Source organism: Lampetra fluviatilis, chromosome 12, assembly GCF_964198595.1.
Source record: "Lampetra fluviatilis chromosome 12, kcLamFluv1.1, whole genome shotgun sequence".
NCBI lineage: Eukaryota > Metazoa > Chordata > Hyperoartia > Petromyzontiformes > Petromyzontidae > Lampetra > Lampetra fluviatilis.
Window position 1 is genome coordinate 14,299,879 of NC_136286.1, and position 19,784 is coordinate 14,319,662.

Consider the following 19,784-nt stretch of genomic DNA (forward strand, 5'->3'; position numbering starts at 1 on the left):
TATCTCCAACGACGGCCCTCAGCCATTTGAGGAAATCCCAAGGGATCGCTGCATGCGAGTGATGCTCACGCTCAGCCTGACAGAGCTGCAATTCGAGGTGAAGGAGGCCTGTGCTCCCATGCACACGTTCTTTTCCTCGAAAGGCTTGAAATCTCACCCAGACAAGATCAGTGGAGATGCCGGAAAACCCACTGATGTGACATCAGTGCCGTGGTGACTCGTTGGGTTTGCGAACGACCTATCCATGTTCACGTCACGCCTCTCAGAGGCGCGTGTGCCCCCTGGGGAAGCTTCCTGGACAAGGACGCAGCCTGGCGCTGGCTTCTGCAGCGTGACAAAGCAGGGCAGAGAGGGAATTAAGCACCCGGTCACCGCTGCGCCAGTGTCGCAAGTATGACGACGTTTCAAAGCCGGGCACCATTACTGAGCGACCCAGGTGAACGGTGCCTCGGATGCTGCCTAACGCGAGGAGGTCACCCTGCCGCTTTAGCATCCAGGTCGAAGGACCCCAGGCGAGCAGCACTAAAGCACAGCTCCACCACTACCCGTCACGTCTTCTCTTCCAGAACCATTCGTAACCGCGGTGGAGCCGCCTTGGGTCTGTCCTGTTGCTACGCTGCTCTGCTATGTTGTTCGTTCCGCGCTGTAGAGGAGGGCAATGCGCCTCCAAGGAGACGGAACGGAGGAATGAGTCCCCTCCCCCTCCCCGTTAATCCGTGGCTCTTGTGCCTGTGAGAGCCGTGGCGACCAGCAGAGGGCAGGGGTCACACACGCGCCACCACCACCGACACGCGGCACGCCCATGGCCGCCTTTCCATGGGACATTTCACTCGGCGCTCATGAAAGCCCCCGCCACTTGACTGCGTCGCCTTTGGTGCTTGTTCCCCCTCTTGTCTGTTTTGTCAAAAATAACCGCTACATTTAAGAGTGTATCCCTCCCTCCGTCTGGTTATAAACGTTGTTCTTTAATCACGTTTTTCGTTGTTGCGTTAGACCTTCACATATACCGTACATTGCTGTGCACTGTCCCGCTTTGGTTTACTCCGAAGGTCACCAGCCTCCCTATGAGGTCTAAAAAATATATAAAATAGGTTGGCTTTTAGATGTAATTAAACAAAATAATTAAACGAATTCATGTTCGGTGATTCGTGGGATTGTGCAGTCTCCACAATGCATTGCTTTCTTGCGCTCGCTTCATTTTCATTCTGGGGACAGGGCAATTTTTCCCCCAAGTGTCAATAAGCACTTACTCGCCTCGCGCTGCACACTGATGCTGCATGCCACGACGTTTCATCCATTAGAGATGCTAATGGATGCGGAGGCTTTGAAACCTAATTGTTCACATCGACTCGTTTCCCTGCCGCCTCTATGCCCTCTCTCTATTTCTCGTCATGCTTTGTTGAGCAAAAGCCAAATGGAAAACCTAAAAATTAATTTGGCAACCTTTGCAATGTTTCCACTTAGGCCATTAAACATAACAATAAGAAAACAAACATTCGGTTATCAAGCTTTGCCATATCCGCGCTTTGCCCCCCGAAAGCATTAAGGATATTAAATTCAAAAATATATACATTTTGATTAGATTTCATTCCACTTTGCCCGATTGGGTGTCTGCCTCTCTGTCCTGTCTAGGGGCCTCCCATTGTTACAGTCCCCGTCTGGATGTCGTACGCGCATTGAGCGAACCGTGCCTGGCACCGATGCAGCTTCTGCCCACATTGATTCACCAACCGCGGCCGAACCGATAGACGCAGTCCATGTCGAAAAGTCAAAATGGTGACGCAAAAAAAATTCGGCAGAAAGCGAAAGACCCAACAATCCCCTTTTTTGATGTTAGCCAAAACAATCAAAAAGCACGTGTGCTCGTTTATTCACAGTTTTTCACGAAGCCAAAGAGATTTCTCGGTAAAACGTAAACGACATACGACCGCGCAGCGACTCGATGTTTCAAGTGGCGAATGCCCACGTCGCGGTGAGGAAATGTGCTCCAAATTTGGCGTAAAGAATGTAAAAGGCATATTTCTTATTTAATTCTTACTGTCGTTCGTTGCTGGGAAGAACGTTTCATCAGTTGTCCCGACTTCTTTTCGAGGGATCTGTATTGTAGATAACCACCGAAGTGGATAAATTGCGTCCTAAAGGATTGTTGACCCAAAGAATCGACAAGGCTGATTGGTCCTTGAAATAGAAAACAGTTAACTCCAGGATAGAATATGGGGCTTTAAACCAGTGCCAACATTATGCCTGGGCATAACCTTCCAATACCATATGGTTCATAAATATATCCCTGTTTGTTTACATCTTAGTACGATAGTCAAACTATATCTGTTTCATGTTTCTGTAGATTAGTTTTGTCATCTGTGCTGTGTTATATCTGGAGGTAATCTGCACTGCGGTGAATGGAATATATATCGTGGATTTAACATCGAGATCTGTTGTTTAAATTTTTTTTTTTATTCTTCGTGTGATACTTTAGCTTTTCAATTGTATTTTTTGCTCTGAATTTTCTTCACCTCATTGTCCTACTTTGTTTTTTGTTGTTGTAATTTTTTGCTGTTGATGACCCCAGGTCACTCGTGCGAATGAAACCCCAGCGCTGGTGTCTCGAGTTATCACCTCCCCGGTGAAACAAAGCAAAGTCGAGCTTGGCCGACGAAATCCGGAGCCGTGTTGCCGATAAGGAACGTCCCGAGACTGGCTGACGACACTTCGATGGCGTCTTGTGACGGAACGGCCGACCAAGCGTAAGTCGGACAGAAAGACGTGGTCTTCCTCTGCATTGGGCTCACACTGAACCGTCCGCAGCGAGTGCATCTATAACCAACGCGAGGGACGAGCAATGTTTTCATTCCGTCGAGGCGGTCCAAGTCGAGTGGACAAACAAAGAGACATCTTGGGCAGAGGCCAAGCAGGTCTCCAGGGCTGAGAGACCACGCTTTGGAAGAGCACAAAGTTCACGCCGGAGAGAAAACGCGTAGAGAGCGGGGGAGAGGCACTCACGCGGAGAGAAGTCTCGTCTCTGATGCGAGTCTCTGGTTAATCATGCGGCTGCGTAAAAACTGTTGAGGTGGTGGTACAACTGGAAAACATATCCTCTGATTGTGAATGGGAAGTGATGAGGTGGCGTGGCGAGAAATGAAGCCGCTTCACACAATGCCGGATTATCCTAGGAGCACAAGTAGCTACACATGTAGTAGCTACACATGTAGTAGCTACACATGTAGTAGCTACACATGTAGTAGCTACACATGTAGTAGCTACACATGTAGTAGCTACACATGTAGTAGCTACACATGTAGTAGCTACACATGTAGTAGCTGCACATGTAGTAGCTGCACATGTAGTAGCTACACATGTAGTAGCTGCACATGTAGTAGCTGCACATGTAGTAGCTACACATGTAGTAGCTACACATGTAGTAGCTACACATGTAGTAGCTACACATGTAGTAGCTACACATGTAGTAGCTACTGGCCCCGCACTTTCAAGGGCCCCGCGCTAAATGCTTTCAAGCTGTCAATTCCGATTTAAAGCTTTCGTGACTGCAGGGATTCATCTTCTTAGTTCTTTCGGTATAGTCACGTAGAAGGGAAATAATAAAATAATAAAAATATAACATAATAAAATACAATTCTCAGGACGTTTCGGCCACAACGCAAGCAGCCGTCCTCAGGTGAAGAACAGGTGTGTCGGAAAGACAGCGTCTGTCTTTCCGACACACCTGTTCTTCACCTGTGGCAAATTTTGTCTAAGTCGAATAATTGATGACTGCACGCAAACAAAGTATAGTTTAGTATGTAGAAATAAAATACAATTTAGTTAAATCACGAATAAAATACAATTTTAATACATTTTAAAATGTAAATAAATCACTAATAAAATACAATTTAAATAAATGTTAAAATTTATTGAAAATTTATTTTATTTGTGATTGGTTTAAATTTTATTTCTACATACGTGACTTTACCGAAATAACCAATGAGAATAGTAATTGCTGCAGTCACGAAAGCTTCAATTCTAGATTAAAGTATAGTTTGATTTTGCATTAAATTTTGTATAGTCTAACTCGTAGGCATCCTTTGGCAGATGTGAGTCTCTTATGTGCACAGCTGAAATGATTTGCAAGGATATGGCCTTTATACGACAGGGCGCTGGAGGACGATGGCTCACTGACTGCAACATCCTTACTTTGCCGTGCAAGAAGAAGTTTTTGGTTTTATTGTATAAAGCTATCCAACATTTGTTACGCTTGCACCCTGCATAGATACAATTGGCATGACTGTTATTTAAAAAAAAAAGGCAAATGTGTTTATCAAATTAGGATTATCCCAAGTTGTTAAGGAGCAGGATACGACCGATTTAGACTAAACTAGTTAATTCCTGCGTTGCTGGCTTTTAAAAGTCCCAGCGGCTCTCGTCAGCTGCTCCTTAGGGGTGATGGTGGCAAGTAAATCTCTCACAACAACAACAACAACAAAAGCGATTTACAATCCCCGTGTTGTGGCAGCAGCCGTGGCATGAAAGCAGGCAACTGGGCGGGCCCGGGGCGAAGTCTAAACGGGAACGCGTTTTCTGCATAGAGCGCATACATCGGTTTTGATACCATTCATTATGCTTTCACTTGATGAATGCAGCAGGGTTGGTACAAGCAACGATGCCAAATAAGAAGTGAAGCTAACAGGCACAGTCCTGAGGCCAAGAAAGTTCCTTCTTCGGAATTTCCCAGGGGGCACGCCCGATATTGTGTTTGGGGTCTCTGCCCATACGCATACACAAACGCCTTATTATTCACGATATATAAACAACTTTTGCTGGAGAATACAAAGAGCAGGGATTCTCCAATATTGAACGAAGTTGATTTGTCTGGAATTGTTGCTGGTTTGTTTCCTGGATTCTCAGTTTTCACATAGTCACATAGTCACTTAAGATGTTTTCTTGTTCATGGTTTTGTTGTTTGTTTGTTGCGGTTGCACCCGATTCAAGAGCCGAATGGCTCACAGGGCTATACACAATAAATGAACTTGAACTTGAAATTTGAACTTGAACTTGTCTTCATAACCTCTGTCAAACCTTTGTCCCAGTTATGGCGTACCGACACAGCTCTACTAACGCACTTGACAAATGCATATCCACACACACAAATCAACCTGTCTAATAACTATACTCTTGGGACAATATAGATCATCATCATCGGCCTTGATCAGTCCACTGCTGGATGAAAGCTTCTCCAAGACCTTCACCAGACAATTGAGTAACAAGATAATCAGTTGTGAAGCAATTCATGTTATCTCATTGCCATGCACATTTTTATTCCAAATCAACCTCGCAATCACTAAACCTTACAAAAGAAATTATAATGCAAGAGTCCTCATAATTGTCTTGTTAATGCTCAATAAAATCACAATCGGCTAAGGTCCTATTTAAAAAAAAAACTTGCATTAAGAATGAACAATGCGATTTTAACAATACTGAATTATTAGCCAAATTACAGATGTAGCAGGATGGCTTGGAGGGCAAATTATTTGCCCTTTCAGAGTCCCGAGTCAGCTGATGGAGAGTCTGCTCTGGCAATGCTGGCCTCCCAAGTGAGTTGAAATCGGGTTCTCGTTTCATCTTGGGTAGGAGATTAATCTTGGGAAAGGGGAGTAAAATAGATTGGATGATTTTTAGCCCAATCAATACTGAGCTAACAAATAAGTTTATTTCAACTCAATTTTAATGAGCCTTTAAGGCTTACGATATTGTGATGGTGGAGCAAATCAATGACACACGCTGCCGAAGCGTACAGCTGTTAGTGCCCTTGATAGTTCCAGAGGGGTTCTAATTGACGTCTCTCTTGCAAGGGCGCCGTGTCAAGCTGGGACATTAAATCTTGTTTCGAAGGTCAACTTGTCTCCCGTCTGCTTACGTGAGCCATGGTGCAGTGAGTAGGCCTGAGCCAGTGGTGGCAAGTCCACATTCCCATGGAAGAGGTCAGTTACATAACAGAAAAATCACTTTTGACTTTCCGCAGCGAACTGACCAACACGGTGCAAGTATGGTAAAACAACCCCCTAGACCCGCCTGGTTATGGGTAGGCGCTGGTATGAAATGATGTCAAACGTTTAATGAAGCACCGCCAGCAACAGCTGGCCGATCACCAACAGCATCATGTGTGGCTCATGCTGCTCGGATCAGATTGCTCACATTCTGAACAGGCCACTTCAGACCACAAGAGATTTGTTGACTGCATGGCAAAATCACGTTTCCCATCGCAGAGGGCTGTTGTGGTTGCAGCTCACTTGTCTGGTCTCACAACATCCTCTGCATCTTTTTTGTTCCCGCTATCGAGCAGGAAAGCGCACTTCCAGACACGAACGATTGCTGTCGAGCGAACATCGCAACGTTCCGAGACTTCAAGAGAACGGCGGAGCTGTTCGTCCGCAGCGCACTGCCGCTTGCGTCACCCCCCGTTGGGCAAACGTCCCATCGCATTCACGCGGACGCCGCCGACAGACCTGAACATCCCCAGATGCTGACAGACGGTTGTTATCTTTTGGCACAGCTGACGGACATTTTGCTATCTCCCCAACACACTGCCTGGCCTCTACCTCCCTCCCCCCCCCACTCTGTCGTGGGTTGAACGGCACAACTGTTGTGCTCAATGCCACGAACAAAAAAAAACCCGAAATGGATAAGACGCACATCAATAATTGAAGGGAAGGCGGCACGCGGCTGAACGCAACGCCGATGCGCGCCCTGGCTGCAGGAAGTCGTCGCGAGGCTTCTCTCCCTCCTGCGCTACTCCCCATGCACAAGGTCACAAACAATAAAGCCGTGCCAGCAAAACGCGATCATGTGGCTTGAATGCTGTGCTCTGGATATATTCTGCATTTTGTGGACACCTACATAGCAACTGTGAAATTAACATCAAGCCGCACAGCAAATCGTAGTCCATTTCACAACCCGCTACAACAGATGCCACATTCCAAAAGTGATATGCTCTTTAGCTGTATAGGTGACTGGTTCCCTCTATGCTCATCTTCTGGCTGGTGTCATCTGGCATAGCTGTGCCAGCTGACCAAACCTACCCCAACCTCCATCACTCACCCTGATCACTACCCCAACCCCCATCACTCACCCCGATCACTACCCCAACTACCATCACTCACCCCGATCACTACCCCAACCCCCATCACTCACCCTGATCACTACCCCAACCCCCATCACTCACCCTGATCACTACCCCAACCCCCATCACTCACCCCGATCACTACCCCAACCCCCATCACTCACCCCGATCACTACCCCAACCCCCATCACTCACCCGATCACTACCCCAACTACCATCACTCACCCCGATCACTACCCCAACCCCCATCACTCACCCCGATCACTACCCCAACTACCATCACTCACCCCGATCACTACCCCAACCCCCATCACTCACCCCGATCACTATCCCAACCCCCATCACTCACCCGATCACTACCCCAACTACCATCACTCACCCCGATCACTACCCCAACCCCCATCACTCACCCCGATCACTACCCCAACTACCATCACTCACCCCGATCACTACCCCAACCCCCATCACTCACCCCGATCACTATCCCAACCCCCATCACTCACCCCGATCACTACCCCAACCCCCATCACTCACCCCGATCACTACCCCAACTACCATCACTCACCCCGATCACTACCCCAACCCCCATCACTCACCCCGATCACTACCCTAACCCCCATCACTCACCCCGATCACTACCCCAACCCCCATCACTCACCCCGATCACTACCCCAACCCCTATCACTCACCCGATCACTACCCCAACCCCTATCACTCACCCGATCACTACCCCAACTACCATCACTATCCCTATCACTTTCCCTCCTTAGCCACTCTCGCCTGCTCTACTGTCACCATCACGACACCACAACTTGCTATAACCCCACCCTTTATTTTAACCACTATCACCGTATATACAATTATATATATATTGTTAGCAAATCGCCTTGAAATAAGGCGCTATATAATTCTACGAAAGATAAGTAGAAATCATGCGCACACAAAAATTAGTATCGGCTGAATTGCTTGAAAAACATTGTCACTTGGCCCCAAGGTTACGTGTGAGGCAGGCTTAGTGTCCGTCAACATAATACCTGTGCTTCAGCTTTAATAAAACCAAATATAGTCACCTAATTAATTGTATTTGTTCAACCACAAGAGCCTCATTTAATCGCAACTCTTTTTCAGGAGGATCCTTCATTTGGAATTGTTTGGTCAGTAAATTTTTCCAAAAAGTGTTTTGCACCTGGAAGGAAAGTAAAGTACCTGGAGAAAGCTCACGCACTCAGGGAAGACGTTGCCCAAAGGTCAATAAAGACAGATTCGATAATGTTCCATCTCACGGCCCACCTCACAGCCAAGCGTGTTTCTGCATCATCATTAGCCATGATCAATCCACCACCTCTCATAATCATGGATAAATTGTTGCATCAACAATCCATCTGGGATCTGCGAATGAACGTGTCTCATCACTCTATCTCCACGGAGGCCATCCAGGCGTCTTATAAATCGAGACAAACCTCCAGTCTTTTGACTCCAAAGTGGTCAATTACCTCCTTGTGCTGGATTACCACCTCCGATTAGCGCGGTTGGCTACGTGCAGTGCGAAAGAAGTTCAACAGACATTACAAGCTTGTGCCACGACGCCCGCCTCTCACCAAGCGCGTGCTTGCTGATTCACTCTTAACTCTTCCAAGGATAAGGCTCGAGCACTCGTCATTGTGGGAAATTATTTTATTATTCATTACACGTGACAACATTTTAAATTACGCATTGTATACCTTTGTTTACAGAATATATCAAGTGTTTCGTATCCACATTACATCACAAGAGACACTTGAGTAATTCACGTTTTCATCATTTTTAGCCAATATAAATCTCTATCAGCTGAGAAAAGAGCAATGTGCAGGACAAGGCAAACACGAATACATGCTCCGATTAAAACACATTTAGACCTCATGGCATCTCAATATTCCCACGATGTCACCTTGCCCGACGTGTCAATCAGCTGAGCGTGTAGTGTTTGACGCTTTGGTAATTACTTGTATAAATTACAGGCCCACTGTGGTAAATGAACTGTCAATGCTGTGCAAACTGGCTGAGTGGCGAGGGCATTGACTGCAGAGCTGCTACCCAGCGGCAGGGGAGTTGGAAGAATCATCGATGTCATCATCTCTTGGCAAGGCGACGATCTGGTGCCGGAGGATGTGTCTTCGTCAGCTCGGCGATGCGTGCGTCCTTTATCTGCACCAGCTGCTCCAGCCGCTGCACCTTCGCCTGCAGAAGCTGCACGCGCGCGCACAACCAGGTGAGCACGGGCCAAAGGCATTGATAGGAGCAGCAACACGGGAGAGAAGTAACTGGACTCCTTTCGTTAATCGGCAGAATTAATCATCATCCTACATCCATCATTTATTTTACCATAAGAAGTTTAAAGGAGCCTTAGTATTATTCATGGAGTTGAGCATTCAACTCTGAATTCACACTGAACCCTAGGAACTCAAAAGTTGCCTTAGTCTGACTCTGTGAGCCTCAGAGACTATCATTGAACCCTGGGAATCTTAAAGTTGCCTCTGGATTATTTGCCTCATTTGGTGTGAACGTGTCTGTGTGTGTGTAAGCGAAGAGATTCATAATTTCTCCATAACTGTTTATGCAGAGAATATAAAAGTGAAACAATACAAATGAGATTGTGATATCTGCCAGATGTTGTGTGGTGTCACACAGTCTGTGATGTCACATTGTCCCAGATAGTATTGAAAGGGCACAGTTAATATTATAGATGTTATCGTTATTATTGATGTACAATGCAGATCCCTCTGAACAACCTCCGCAAACACAGCTGAAAGTTGCATATGCTATAAGCCAGTCTTGCAATTTACAAAATGCGTGAAATATAACACCACAGAAAGTAAACCTTGTAATATTAATTGCTGCAAAACTAGTCCAAATGCAGTAAAACATAAAACAGGGAAGATCGGTAAAACAATTCTGTTGATTTTGAAACACTCGTTACTTTTGCGGCCCAGGGTGTCATTGACAAAGACGTGTTGAGTAGTTTAGTTATTGACGCTTGTGCACCACTGCAGCAGCAGAAAATACTAATAATGTGTTTCATCTTGAACGTAAGTCGAGGTAAATCCCTGCAATTGCTCATTTCCTCATCCAGCTGCTTCACCCAGCCGTTTCCCTCCCTTTAACAATGTTCCCTTGTACTCATTCTCTCTTGGATGCTTCTCGCAAATCGAAAATACCACCTCATACCACGACACCTCCGATTAGCACGGTTGGCTACGTGCGGTGCGAACAAAGTTCAGCACACATACACACTCACACCCCTCTTATCTCTCCCCCATATCGAGACCTTTTCTTCCACGCTCTCAAGCTCCCTGCCTCCCACACTCCAACTCGTCATTTCCCCTCGCTGACTACCTCGGCGTCTATTTATCTTTCTCCCCCTCTCATCCTCGTGTTGTTCTTCTCACTGCGCCCCCGCCGTCTCACTCTCTCCCCGCCGTCTCGCTCTCTCTCCCGTTCTCTCCCGCTCTCTCCCGCTCTCTCGCTGTCCATCTTCACACTGCTCGCCACTCCTCCCTCTGCAGGCGGCTACTGCCGTAGGTTTGAAGTTTAAAGTTCCATGTATCAGGTGTAGCCCTGTGAGCCATGCGGCTCTTGAGTCGGGTGCAATCGCAACAAACTAAATATGAACGGAGAACATCTTAAAGCGACGACGCGCAACAGAAACATCCTGGATAAACCAGAAGAAATTCCCACCGTATTACAACGCTGTGTGCAAAAATCCCAGTGTGATGTAAGTCAAACAATAACAACCCTAAGACAATTTAGATTAAAGTCATCCGGTCACTGCCCCAGCCAACCCCGCGTGCCTCCTCACGCCGATTCCCGTTATAATTCTCGCCGCTCGAAGCTGCCGCTGCCGCTGCCGCTGCCTCCTCATAGGGCTCAGTGGCCAAGCGGTTCTGACAGCAGGAAATACGTTGCGGCTGGATTAAGTGCGATAACATAAGGAAGGCTTGTTGAGGTGAAACAGACAGTGATAAAAAGATAAGTAGATAAGCCCTCGACAAAGGCGGGCAGGTTTTGATCTCTATGGGCTAGATGGTTCAATACTTTCGACTCCTGACAAAACATAGTTTCAATGAACTGCCACGAATGTTTACGGTGAGTTTGTGGCAGAAGGCCGAAAGGTCGTGCGTGAGCGTGCACACCCACGGGACGGTGTGCCGATGGACACAACGAGAATCCTCTCCCATTCATTCACGCCGAAGGCCTAAAGCGTTGGCGAAAGTTATTTTACTCACGATCATTGAACGAGCAATGCGCTTTACGTTAACGTAGACAAATATGAAAGCACGAAAGCAAACTCGTAAAAAGTCATCATCATTGTCAGCCACGATATATCCACTGCTGGATGAAGGATCTTCCCAAGCATTCCCCATGCCCAAACAGAGTGAATGGCCCAGTCAGAAGAGTCCGCATACATCCCCGCTCCTCTCAGAACAAAGTCCTCGCGAGACTTTCATCGCAGTTGCCAGCCTCGACCAGTCGAGGGAATTCCACAATTCCGTCGTAGGGGGATACTCTCCCATCGAGGTCAATCACTGCTGGCCTCAAACGATCAACGCCTTCGTATTATCGACCCTGCCGGGATGATAAGCTGTGGTAACCCTCGACAGGAATTTGAACTTGCATTGTCTTCAAAAATTTGCTTGTTTTTTCGAACATGATGATTCTGACCCGTCTCACAACATCTTCCACGATGTACATTACGACATTGAAAACGAAACCATCTCCTGCCCCCTCGCACGCTTGCATCCTGCCCTTGAAAACGTGCGATCATTTATTTGCATTTGGCTCGTATAATATTTATGGTACATTTATGAGCGAGTCTTGTGGTGCGTTTACAAGATAATGAGTGGGTCTTATTTAAATGCTTGGATTGAAGCATGTACTCGGGCACATGCGTCTCGTTCGTTTGAATGGAATCACCGGCTAAATAGAATGAGGCATAATTAATTATGCATTATTAAGACTTAAGGGCTATGTTAATACCATGACACAGTTTGTACTTGAAGAAAAAGCATTTCCAGAACATGATAACCTAAAAAACATGTTCGGCCAGTGTTCAAATCAGGAAATAAATAAGGCAATAAAAATAATAACTATGAGAATAATTACCGAATTAGCATGGCTCTGTACTTTGGGAAGCCATGAATCAGGCCTGGCAAGCAGTTTTACTCTGTGCTTGACAAATCCATTTGTCAAGGGGACAAATCACTTAAGTATGGCCACTGAAAATAAGTCAATTAAATCACTGTACCACTTTTAGTTACCAGAATTGAAACATACATCATCTAACCGTGATTAATATTTTTTGCCCTTCACTCGTGCATTTTTTATTTGATAAAAAAAAAGTTTGAAAGGCGGTGAAGCAAGTTGCTTTTGTGAATCCTAACCCTGTCACAGCCGGGGTGAGAGGCGAGCGTGATGTTGGGCTATCCAGGCACCGTATGGAAACGTGTAACTGTGTGTCAGCAACACATCGGATTACAAGGTTGGCTAGTGGTCTTAACTGTGTACTGGGGGGAAAGCCAAAGTATGCTCTAAATCAATCACAATGTAGATGTTGGTCACCTACCTAAAGTAACCAACCATTTAAACATTAATCAGGTTGGCGGGCCATGATGATACTGTTTGGCGTTGCCTTAAAGGCTCTATGAGGTTGTCGGTGAAACATGAAACGATAACGGAGCCCAGAGCTTTAATAACCTGCTCTCTGTCTCCCCGACATCCAGCTGAAGTGTACAAGGTCAGGTGCAGTTGATACAATTAGCGCAGGTCACACACAACAGTGTTAATCAATCACCCAATACTACGGGCCTGACTAAAGCATGCTGTGCTGCAACGCCCTGCTAGAATGAATTCCTTCAGTGAAACATTTTTTTTATGCGGCAATTCAAAGGACAGCATTCTTCAAATTAATTTGATTGTTTCCAATCAGCGTGGCATTGTGGTTAAAGCAATTGACCCGCAATTCTTAAGGCTGAAAGTTCCGATCTTTTTCGGGGGTCCAATTTGTTGGAACTGAACGGTGTTCATCTTGTGGGAAGACTGGTCCCTGCCATCTCCATCGGCTGGGGTTGCCGATGGAGATGAGTGCTGCCCCACTGATTCGAGCAGGAAGACCCTTTGAGTTCGCCAGAGTACACACGTAAGGACATCGTTTGTCATCACCAGACTGCCATAATTATCTAATGTCAAGATAATTCTAAAGTGTAATGGAGGCCTGGCGCAAAGTGGCAAAGTCAGATCCTGAGCCGTGTGTTGGCGGCACGTGTCCGTCATCCAGCAATCCGAGTGCAGGGTTGGTAACGTCATTGTGTGTGAGGCACATATCTACAGGGCAAAGAAAAACCTGTAGGAAGCAGTACCCCCAGTAGGTAGGAAACCTGTTCCAGATTTTGTGTTATCTCCTCATACGTGCAGCTTTTCTCTGGGCATTTACACGTCTCCTGCAAGCAAAGACACCTCTAATCAATCGGCCAAACATTTCAAGCAAGACCCTGCCTGAACATCGTCGCGGCTTCTCTGGGTACATAAAGAACGACTCTTGTATTATTATAACATTGGCCGTAAATTCCCGGGGATTTAGGATTACTGGGATTCAGCGGGAACGCCGAAGGCTTTGTGAACAAAAATCGCTCAAAAGTCCTCCGGAAAACAGCGTGCGGCAGGCACGTCTAGATGCGCCATCGCTTGTGGCACGTCAAAGAGGCTTTTACGTTGGCATGCAGAGCGCAGGGGTGAGCACACGGTGGGGTGAAGGGCAAATGCAGGTGCTGTGGTGTAGCTGTAACCTTCTCACCCGAGGGTTCCTCCGTCGATCCCATCCCTCAGGAATATGAAATGTGTTTTCAGGTTTAATTACCAATGCATCTTGCACTTTAGTTGGAGACACTAACCCGGCTGTTTTTTCTGGTTCCACATTTCTACGGCAGTCGCCGGCCTCTGCAGAGGGAAACCACTGATAATGATTTGATTAAATGTACAGGAAAGTTGGGTTTATTCATACTGTTGTATTTACAGCACAAAGTACATGCCCATCAAGGTGCCCTCACAGACAGCAATCTTGTCACGTCATGAGCAATGACCGTGGAAGAGACATTGCAGAGTTGTGTCTGTTATCTCTTCAACTGTTTATCTGCACATCTAAATTGCTCTGCCGATAGATTTATTCCTTTATCTCGACGCTGTTTTTTTGTTTGTCACGTAAAAATGTAACTCTTGCTTTGTTTTTGTTCATTGTTGCTGGCTGGGCTGAGACCGCTGATGTCGTCAAATATGATACGCAGCACGAAATAATAATTTGTGTCATTGTGGAGAATATAAGTAACACAATGAATAAGCAGACAGTACACTTCCTTCCCATTTCCTTTGTCTCTGCAGATGAGGAATACAATTATTAGTGTACACATTCCATTGGCCACGCGGCCTTCAGGGAGTGAATTTCCAGCAGCATTGGTTTGAAACTAGCAACCTCTGGCCCAGTTTTGACCTTCAAGTGTTTCATCAGCACAGTCAGCTTTGCTTCAACCGACGTTGGTGAACTGCCAGATGTTTCGAGGTAAGGATCCTCTGTATTAGATGTGGGTCCTAGTTTGACGCAAAACTATAAAATATGCGACAATATAATCATTAGCCTCGTCGTGGAAAATATAAGTAACAAAATAAGAAGCAGATAGTATAATGCCTCCTTGCCGTATCTCCCCCTCCACATAAAATACATTCGTATTTTTTGGAATAAAACATTTTAATATAGGGTTTAATTGCACCAGGAATTTGAGCTTAAGTTGTGCCTCACGAGAGTGCTGACACAGGGATTAGCCCCCAGGGCACCTCGCTACCCCTATTGGGAAATTCTTTCAATAAATATAAAACATTTTAATATATATATTAGCAGCATGTAATCACCGTTAAGAAGACGTGTTTTCATTAATGGTTTTACATCCATTGATCAATCATGACGATGGTTTTTTTTGGAGTCTGTCTCTGTTTCCCAGCAGGCAGGGATTTTAACTTGGGGAAAATGAGGCTTGTATAACAAGGATGAAGCCCTGGAGGGAATTATAACTTTGGGGAAAAAAATAATCTAATTTTCTCAGCAGGAAATCATTAATGTTCCCAAAGTTAATCCCTGCTTTAAGATTTTCTTCAGATAAAAGAGAGGTCAAATATCTATCTGAACAATAAATAAAGGCTGTGTGTGTTGTAAATACGTTTATTGCTGTGAGAGTTGGCTGCGCTGCTTGAATAATTTGCTTGTAATAGCAATTCGAAGAGTTAAAATTTCAGTCGAGATCAACTCAGCTCCTCATTCCGCACAATAAAGTATTTTCAGCATCACTTTTTCGGAGCTCAGTGTGGGAAAACTCACAAGAACTGCCAAAGACAGAGAGCACTGTGGCATAGGGTAGTCCATATCGTGGCCATCCCGGAAGGCTAGAAATAAATTAACAAATGTTTATATATAAGGAATAATGTCCATAGATTAAGAGGGAAAATAAAAAATCCACATTTAAACTGGCTGGCCTGACGAACAGCACATACAAAAGTCAGGAAAAGTTTCCTAATTAAACAGGATATAAGATCGGCCCGGGATGGTTAATGGAAAGAAAGTGGATTGGTGGTGATGGAGCGTCTGGGTGTCCATGTGTCTGTATTTGTCTGTGTTTGACAGGTTGGCACAGTGGGGGGGGGGGGGGGGGTACAGGTGGGGGTGGTGCGCCTGCCAGCAACCCACGTTTTATTAACCCCAAAAAGAACTTGGACCAATCCCTTGACCTCCTGCCAGGGAGTGTAGCCAAACTACTGTAGTTATGTCACCGCCATCTAATGGGGAATGATAACGGTAGTTGCTTTGGCTGTGTATGTGCATGTATGGGGGTCAGTGCGTGTCTGTGTCAGTGTGAGCACAGGTGTGTAGACAAAGACAAATATGCCCCATATAGCCTCTTCAATCTGTTGGGGACAGTCTCATCGAGAGTGGTAGTGCAGTGGTTGGCATGCTGCACTACAAACACATCGACGTGAATTCAATTCCTGCTCAGATATTCGCCAACTTTAGTGGTGAACATCTGAACTTGTCCCGGGCTTCCCATGAAGTCAACGCAGCCTTAAATGAGTACCTGGTGCACTATGTAAACATCAGCACTTGGAAGACCAAGGCAGCCGGGCGTGGTGCTGGCCACACCACCCCCTCGTGTGCCATGTTGGCCTCCATAGGTGCTCGCTACTAGCATTAGCCTCCAGCAGGCTGTTAAAGGCTATTGTGCGGATCTTTGTCTTTGCACAGGTGTGTGTGTGTGTGTGCACTGGGCGGTACCAGCACGGTCTCCTGGGCTGCCCTCAGTGCCTGGTCTCGTTCTTGTAGCAGAAGTCTCGCTTCGGGGTCGAGCCGTGCTTGAGAGGTGTCAGGCCCTGTCCCAGGTGACCTTTACCGGGGACGGTGAGGGACAGACATCATGGCAGGGAGTGCATGTTATCACCGTAAATAATAATACGCATATTGGAGTTTCATGATTCATTCGTAGGATTGTTATATTTCGTATCATCATCATCTGCCTTGATCTATCCACAGTTGGATGAGAACTTTCACAAGCTGTCGCCATCCCTCATGGTCTCGAGAGGGAATACTTTATCTCGCTCCATCTCCGCGGTGGTCATGTTCTCAGGCATCCAGGGCCCTTAGGCTGCCACACTCGCGTCCACAAGAGAACAAGATTGCAGATGTACGCCACCACACTCAGCAGCGTCTTAGGGCGATACCTGTGAGCTGACCTGAGATCTTACATTTTTATCCTAATAAGCCACTCAATGCTAAGCTATGTCACAAAAAATTAATCCAGCTACTCTTAATTCACCAGCGGATGAAGACCTCCCCACGTCACATTGATCATGGTTATTTTGTTCACCATATTTCACCGTGATAGTTCGTAGAGATTACAGAAGAAGGTGGGGGGGGGGGTGCAGGACCGGTTCTGGTATCACTTGCCCCTGGTGTCCCCAGGAATCAAACGCAGGTAGCCGGGTTTATAGCACACTGTATAACCACTCAAAGTCACGCAATTTTCGACGGCATAAAGCCAGTCACATATGACTGCACAAAGTTCCGTGTGACTTTGCACTAACTTTGGTTAAACATAGCTCTGGGAGGTTATTCTGTAGCTCGACACACACAGCCAGCCACTTAATCATGCGTGCAGCTTTAAAAAAAACCTTGCAATTTATCTGCTCCATAAAACAGACCTTTTGAAGGCTGTTGAATAACAGCCTGCGATGCATATCCAGATAATGTATTCACACAATGTAGTGTGACCACCAGTCCATTGCCCCGTGTTCATTTGAGCGCGTTTGGTTGTGACGACCACTGTGAAGCAGGTTGCGCAGCGCAGCTACGGCTCCCGTGCGTGATGCAGGGTCTGCACGGCGGCTCAGGTCGTCCACCCGCACAGTTTACGAGCCGCACCGCTCCGTGGGCACGGCCCCTCCCTCGGGGTCCCTCCAACCCCATCCTCCTCTCTACCCTTCATGGCTGGAGGGTAGTAGCAAATGAAGGAAAAAAACCCTCATTTAAATAACGGTTCTCATATGCTTGGGAAAGGCCAAGCTATTATTAGTAACGTTATATTACTTTTGTAATTTTCCATCCGTTTATTTTTTAAACAAAACCATGCCCCTAAGGTTGCCCGATGCGACGCATGCCACTGACGGCGGGTGTCTCTCTGGCGCGTTGACCCCGTGACATCGCCGGCGTGCACCAGGACCGCCGCCTGGTGCGAACGTGTAAAGCCGCCTCAGGAAAGCCGAGCCACGTGGCCCACTTTGAAGGGTTGCTGTTGGTTTGGCATGGCAGCGCGACTGGGGAAACGTGGGCCGAGTCCACTTGCCCGGTTCGTGAACTGGGGGGCCGCTCTCGTTCCTCTGCGGTCATGGGAACGTGGCATTGAGGCTTTACTTTTAAGTGCTTGACTCTGTTGTACTAGGAGTTTCCGGAATGCAAACAGACTTTGTTCTGAGCTTAGATTCCAATGGCAAAATTTAGATTTTTTTTCAATACGTTAAGGGGAAAAATGTAAACGAAAACACAAGGACCCCAAAGTGAAAAACACCTGGAATAAAAAACAAGATCTGGCATGAACCCCGTGGTTAGCACACACATTACACGCTGGCGAACACGTGCAGAGGAGTACAGTTGTTTTTCAAAGTGACCGAACGACTGTCTCGTAGTCGTGATGTGTTGATGTGCACAATCCATGGCACGGCATGAAGGCGGCGCGGGACGTGTGCGTTTTTACCGGGCCGTCCCGGTTATTAGTGACACGTGCAGAAGGGAGGACCAATAGGCAGGTGCCGACGTGCGGTGCAGATGGAAGCAGGCGATGCTGTGACGCCTCGTGAACGGAATGCGGTCTGCAGCTGGCTCAGCGGTAGTGGGTAAAGTGGGTCAGTCAACTGCGCTACCACTGGCAGTAATGCTTTGACAAAATATAATAACAATAATGTCATTTGTCCATTAAAATGGAGTGTCCATCATGATATATATTTTAAGGCAGCTCTATCAAACTCTAGCAACATGTTTGCAGATATTGTACTACTGCATTTTTGGCTAATATTTTTATTCAAGATTTGAACTCCCATAGCATCACAAAGTTCTTGTCTTGCAATTCATATTACGGGTTCTTTAACATTCACTCTTCATCATTCACTTGTCCACCTGAGCGAGCTACAAAGCATGTTGACCCGTAAGCTGACAACAGGGACACAGCACTCATTGATTCTGGTGGCTAGCCAAGCCCGCAATCAGCACTGTGGAGGAGAGGGCTGGTGGATCACACACATTCCTCCATAGCCGTGAGCGCCGTGGTCGGCATACCCTGGCTTGGCAGTGTATGACAGCAGTACAGCAAGTGGATAGATTTCCATCTCTATTCTAAACTATACTAAGCTAAATTTCGATTTAAAGCTTTCGTGACTGCAGGGATTCATCTTCTTGGTTCTTTCGGTAAAGTCACGTAGAAGGGAAGTAATAAAATAATAAAAATAAAACATAATAAAACGTCGTGAGAATTATTTTATTATGTTTTATTTTATTTTATTACTTCCCTTCTACGTGACTTTACCGAAAGAACCAAGAAGATATACAAAGCTATTATTTATTTATTATTTTATCTTTAGACGTGACTTAACCGAAAGAACCAAAGAATAATTTCTGCAGTCACGAAAGCTCCAAAATTAAGATACACTAAGCTATTTGCATTCTACCAGGTAAGGCCCACTGAGCTATAGAGCTTTTTCAGAAGAAACCTGGCCACGAATGATAGCTCAACGAAGTGGCTTTTCACGTGGAAATGTATCGCAGCCAAATCATACTCTACACGCTTGTTAGTTCTGTGGAGGGAAACCCGGAAAACTCGGAGAAAAATCCACACGATCATGGTGCTGATGCCGGCTGCTCTCCCACTTGTCTGGTGTCCCGTGTCTCAGAATCAATCCCGCTCCCTGAGAGTGAACGGAAACCGTGAGCATTAACATTTCTAATATATAAATATTAATTAGATGACGACGATGATGATGGCCTCTCACTGGTGGTTGGCGGGGTTGCTGGTTCCTCCTGCTCCCCTTGGCACGTGTGGGGATCGGGCTGAAAGCAAAC

At 46.2% G+C, this 19,784-nt stretch overlaps 1 protein-coding gene across 3 annotated transcripts in view; it reads right to left on the reverse strand.

Moving 5' to 3' along the window:
• Positions 1 to 8,780: 8,780 nt before the first annotated feature.
• The window catches only part of SPEF1 (sperm flagellar and cilia associated 1), a 49,958-nt gene continuing 38,954 nt past the window's right edge, over positions 8,781 to 19,784 (reverse strand). For 2 of the 3 annotated variants that reach the window (XM_078861246.1, XM_078861247.1), the window contains 3 exons: positions 19,715 to 19,772; positions 16,455 to 16,563; positions 8,781 to 9,337 (listed from right to left, as the gene is read on the reverse strand). In XM_078861246.1, the coding sequence (XP_078717372.1) occupies positions 9,221 to 9,337; positions 16,455 to 16,563; positions 19,715 to 19,772 (284 nt within the window). In that variant the 3' untranslated portion in view covers positions 8,781 to 9,220. The remainder of the gene's footprint in view (positions 9,338 to 16,454; positions 16,564 to 19,714; positions 19,773 to 19,784) is intronic. The other variant, XM_078861249.1, reaches the window with a different exon arrangement.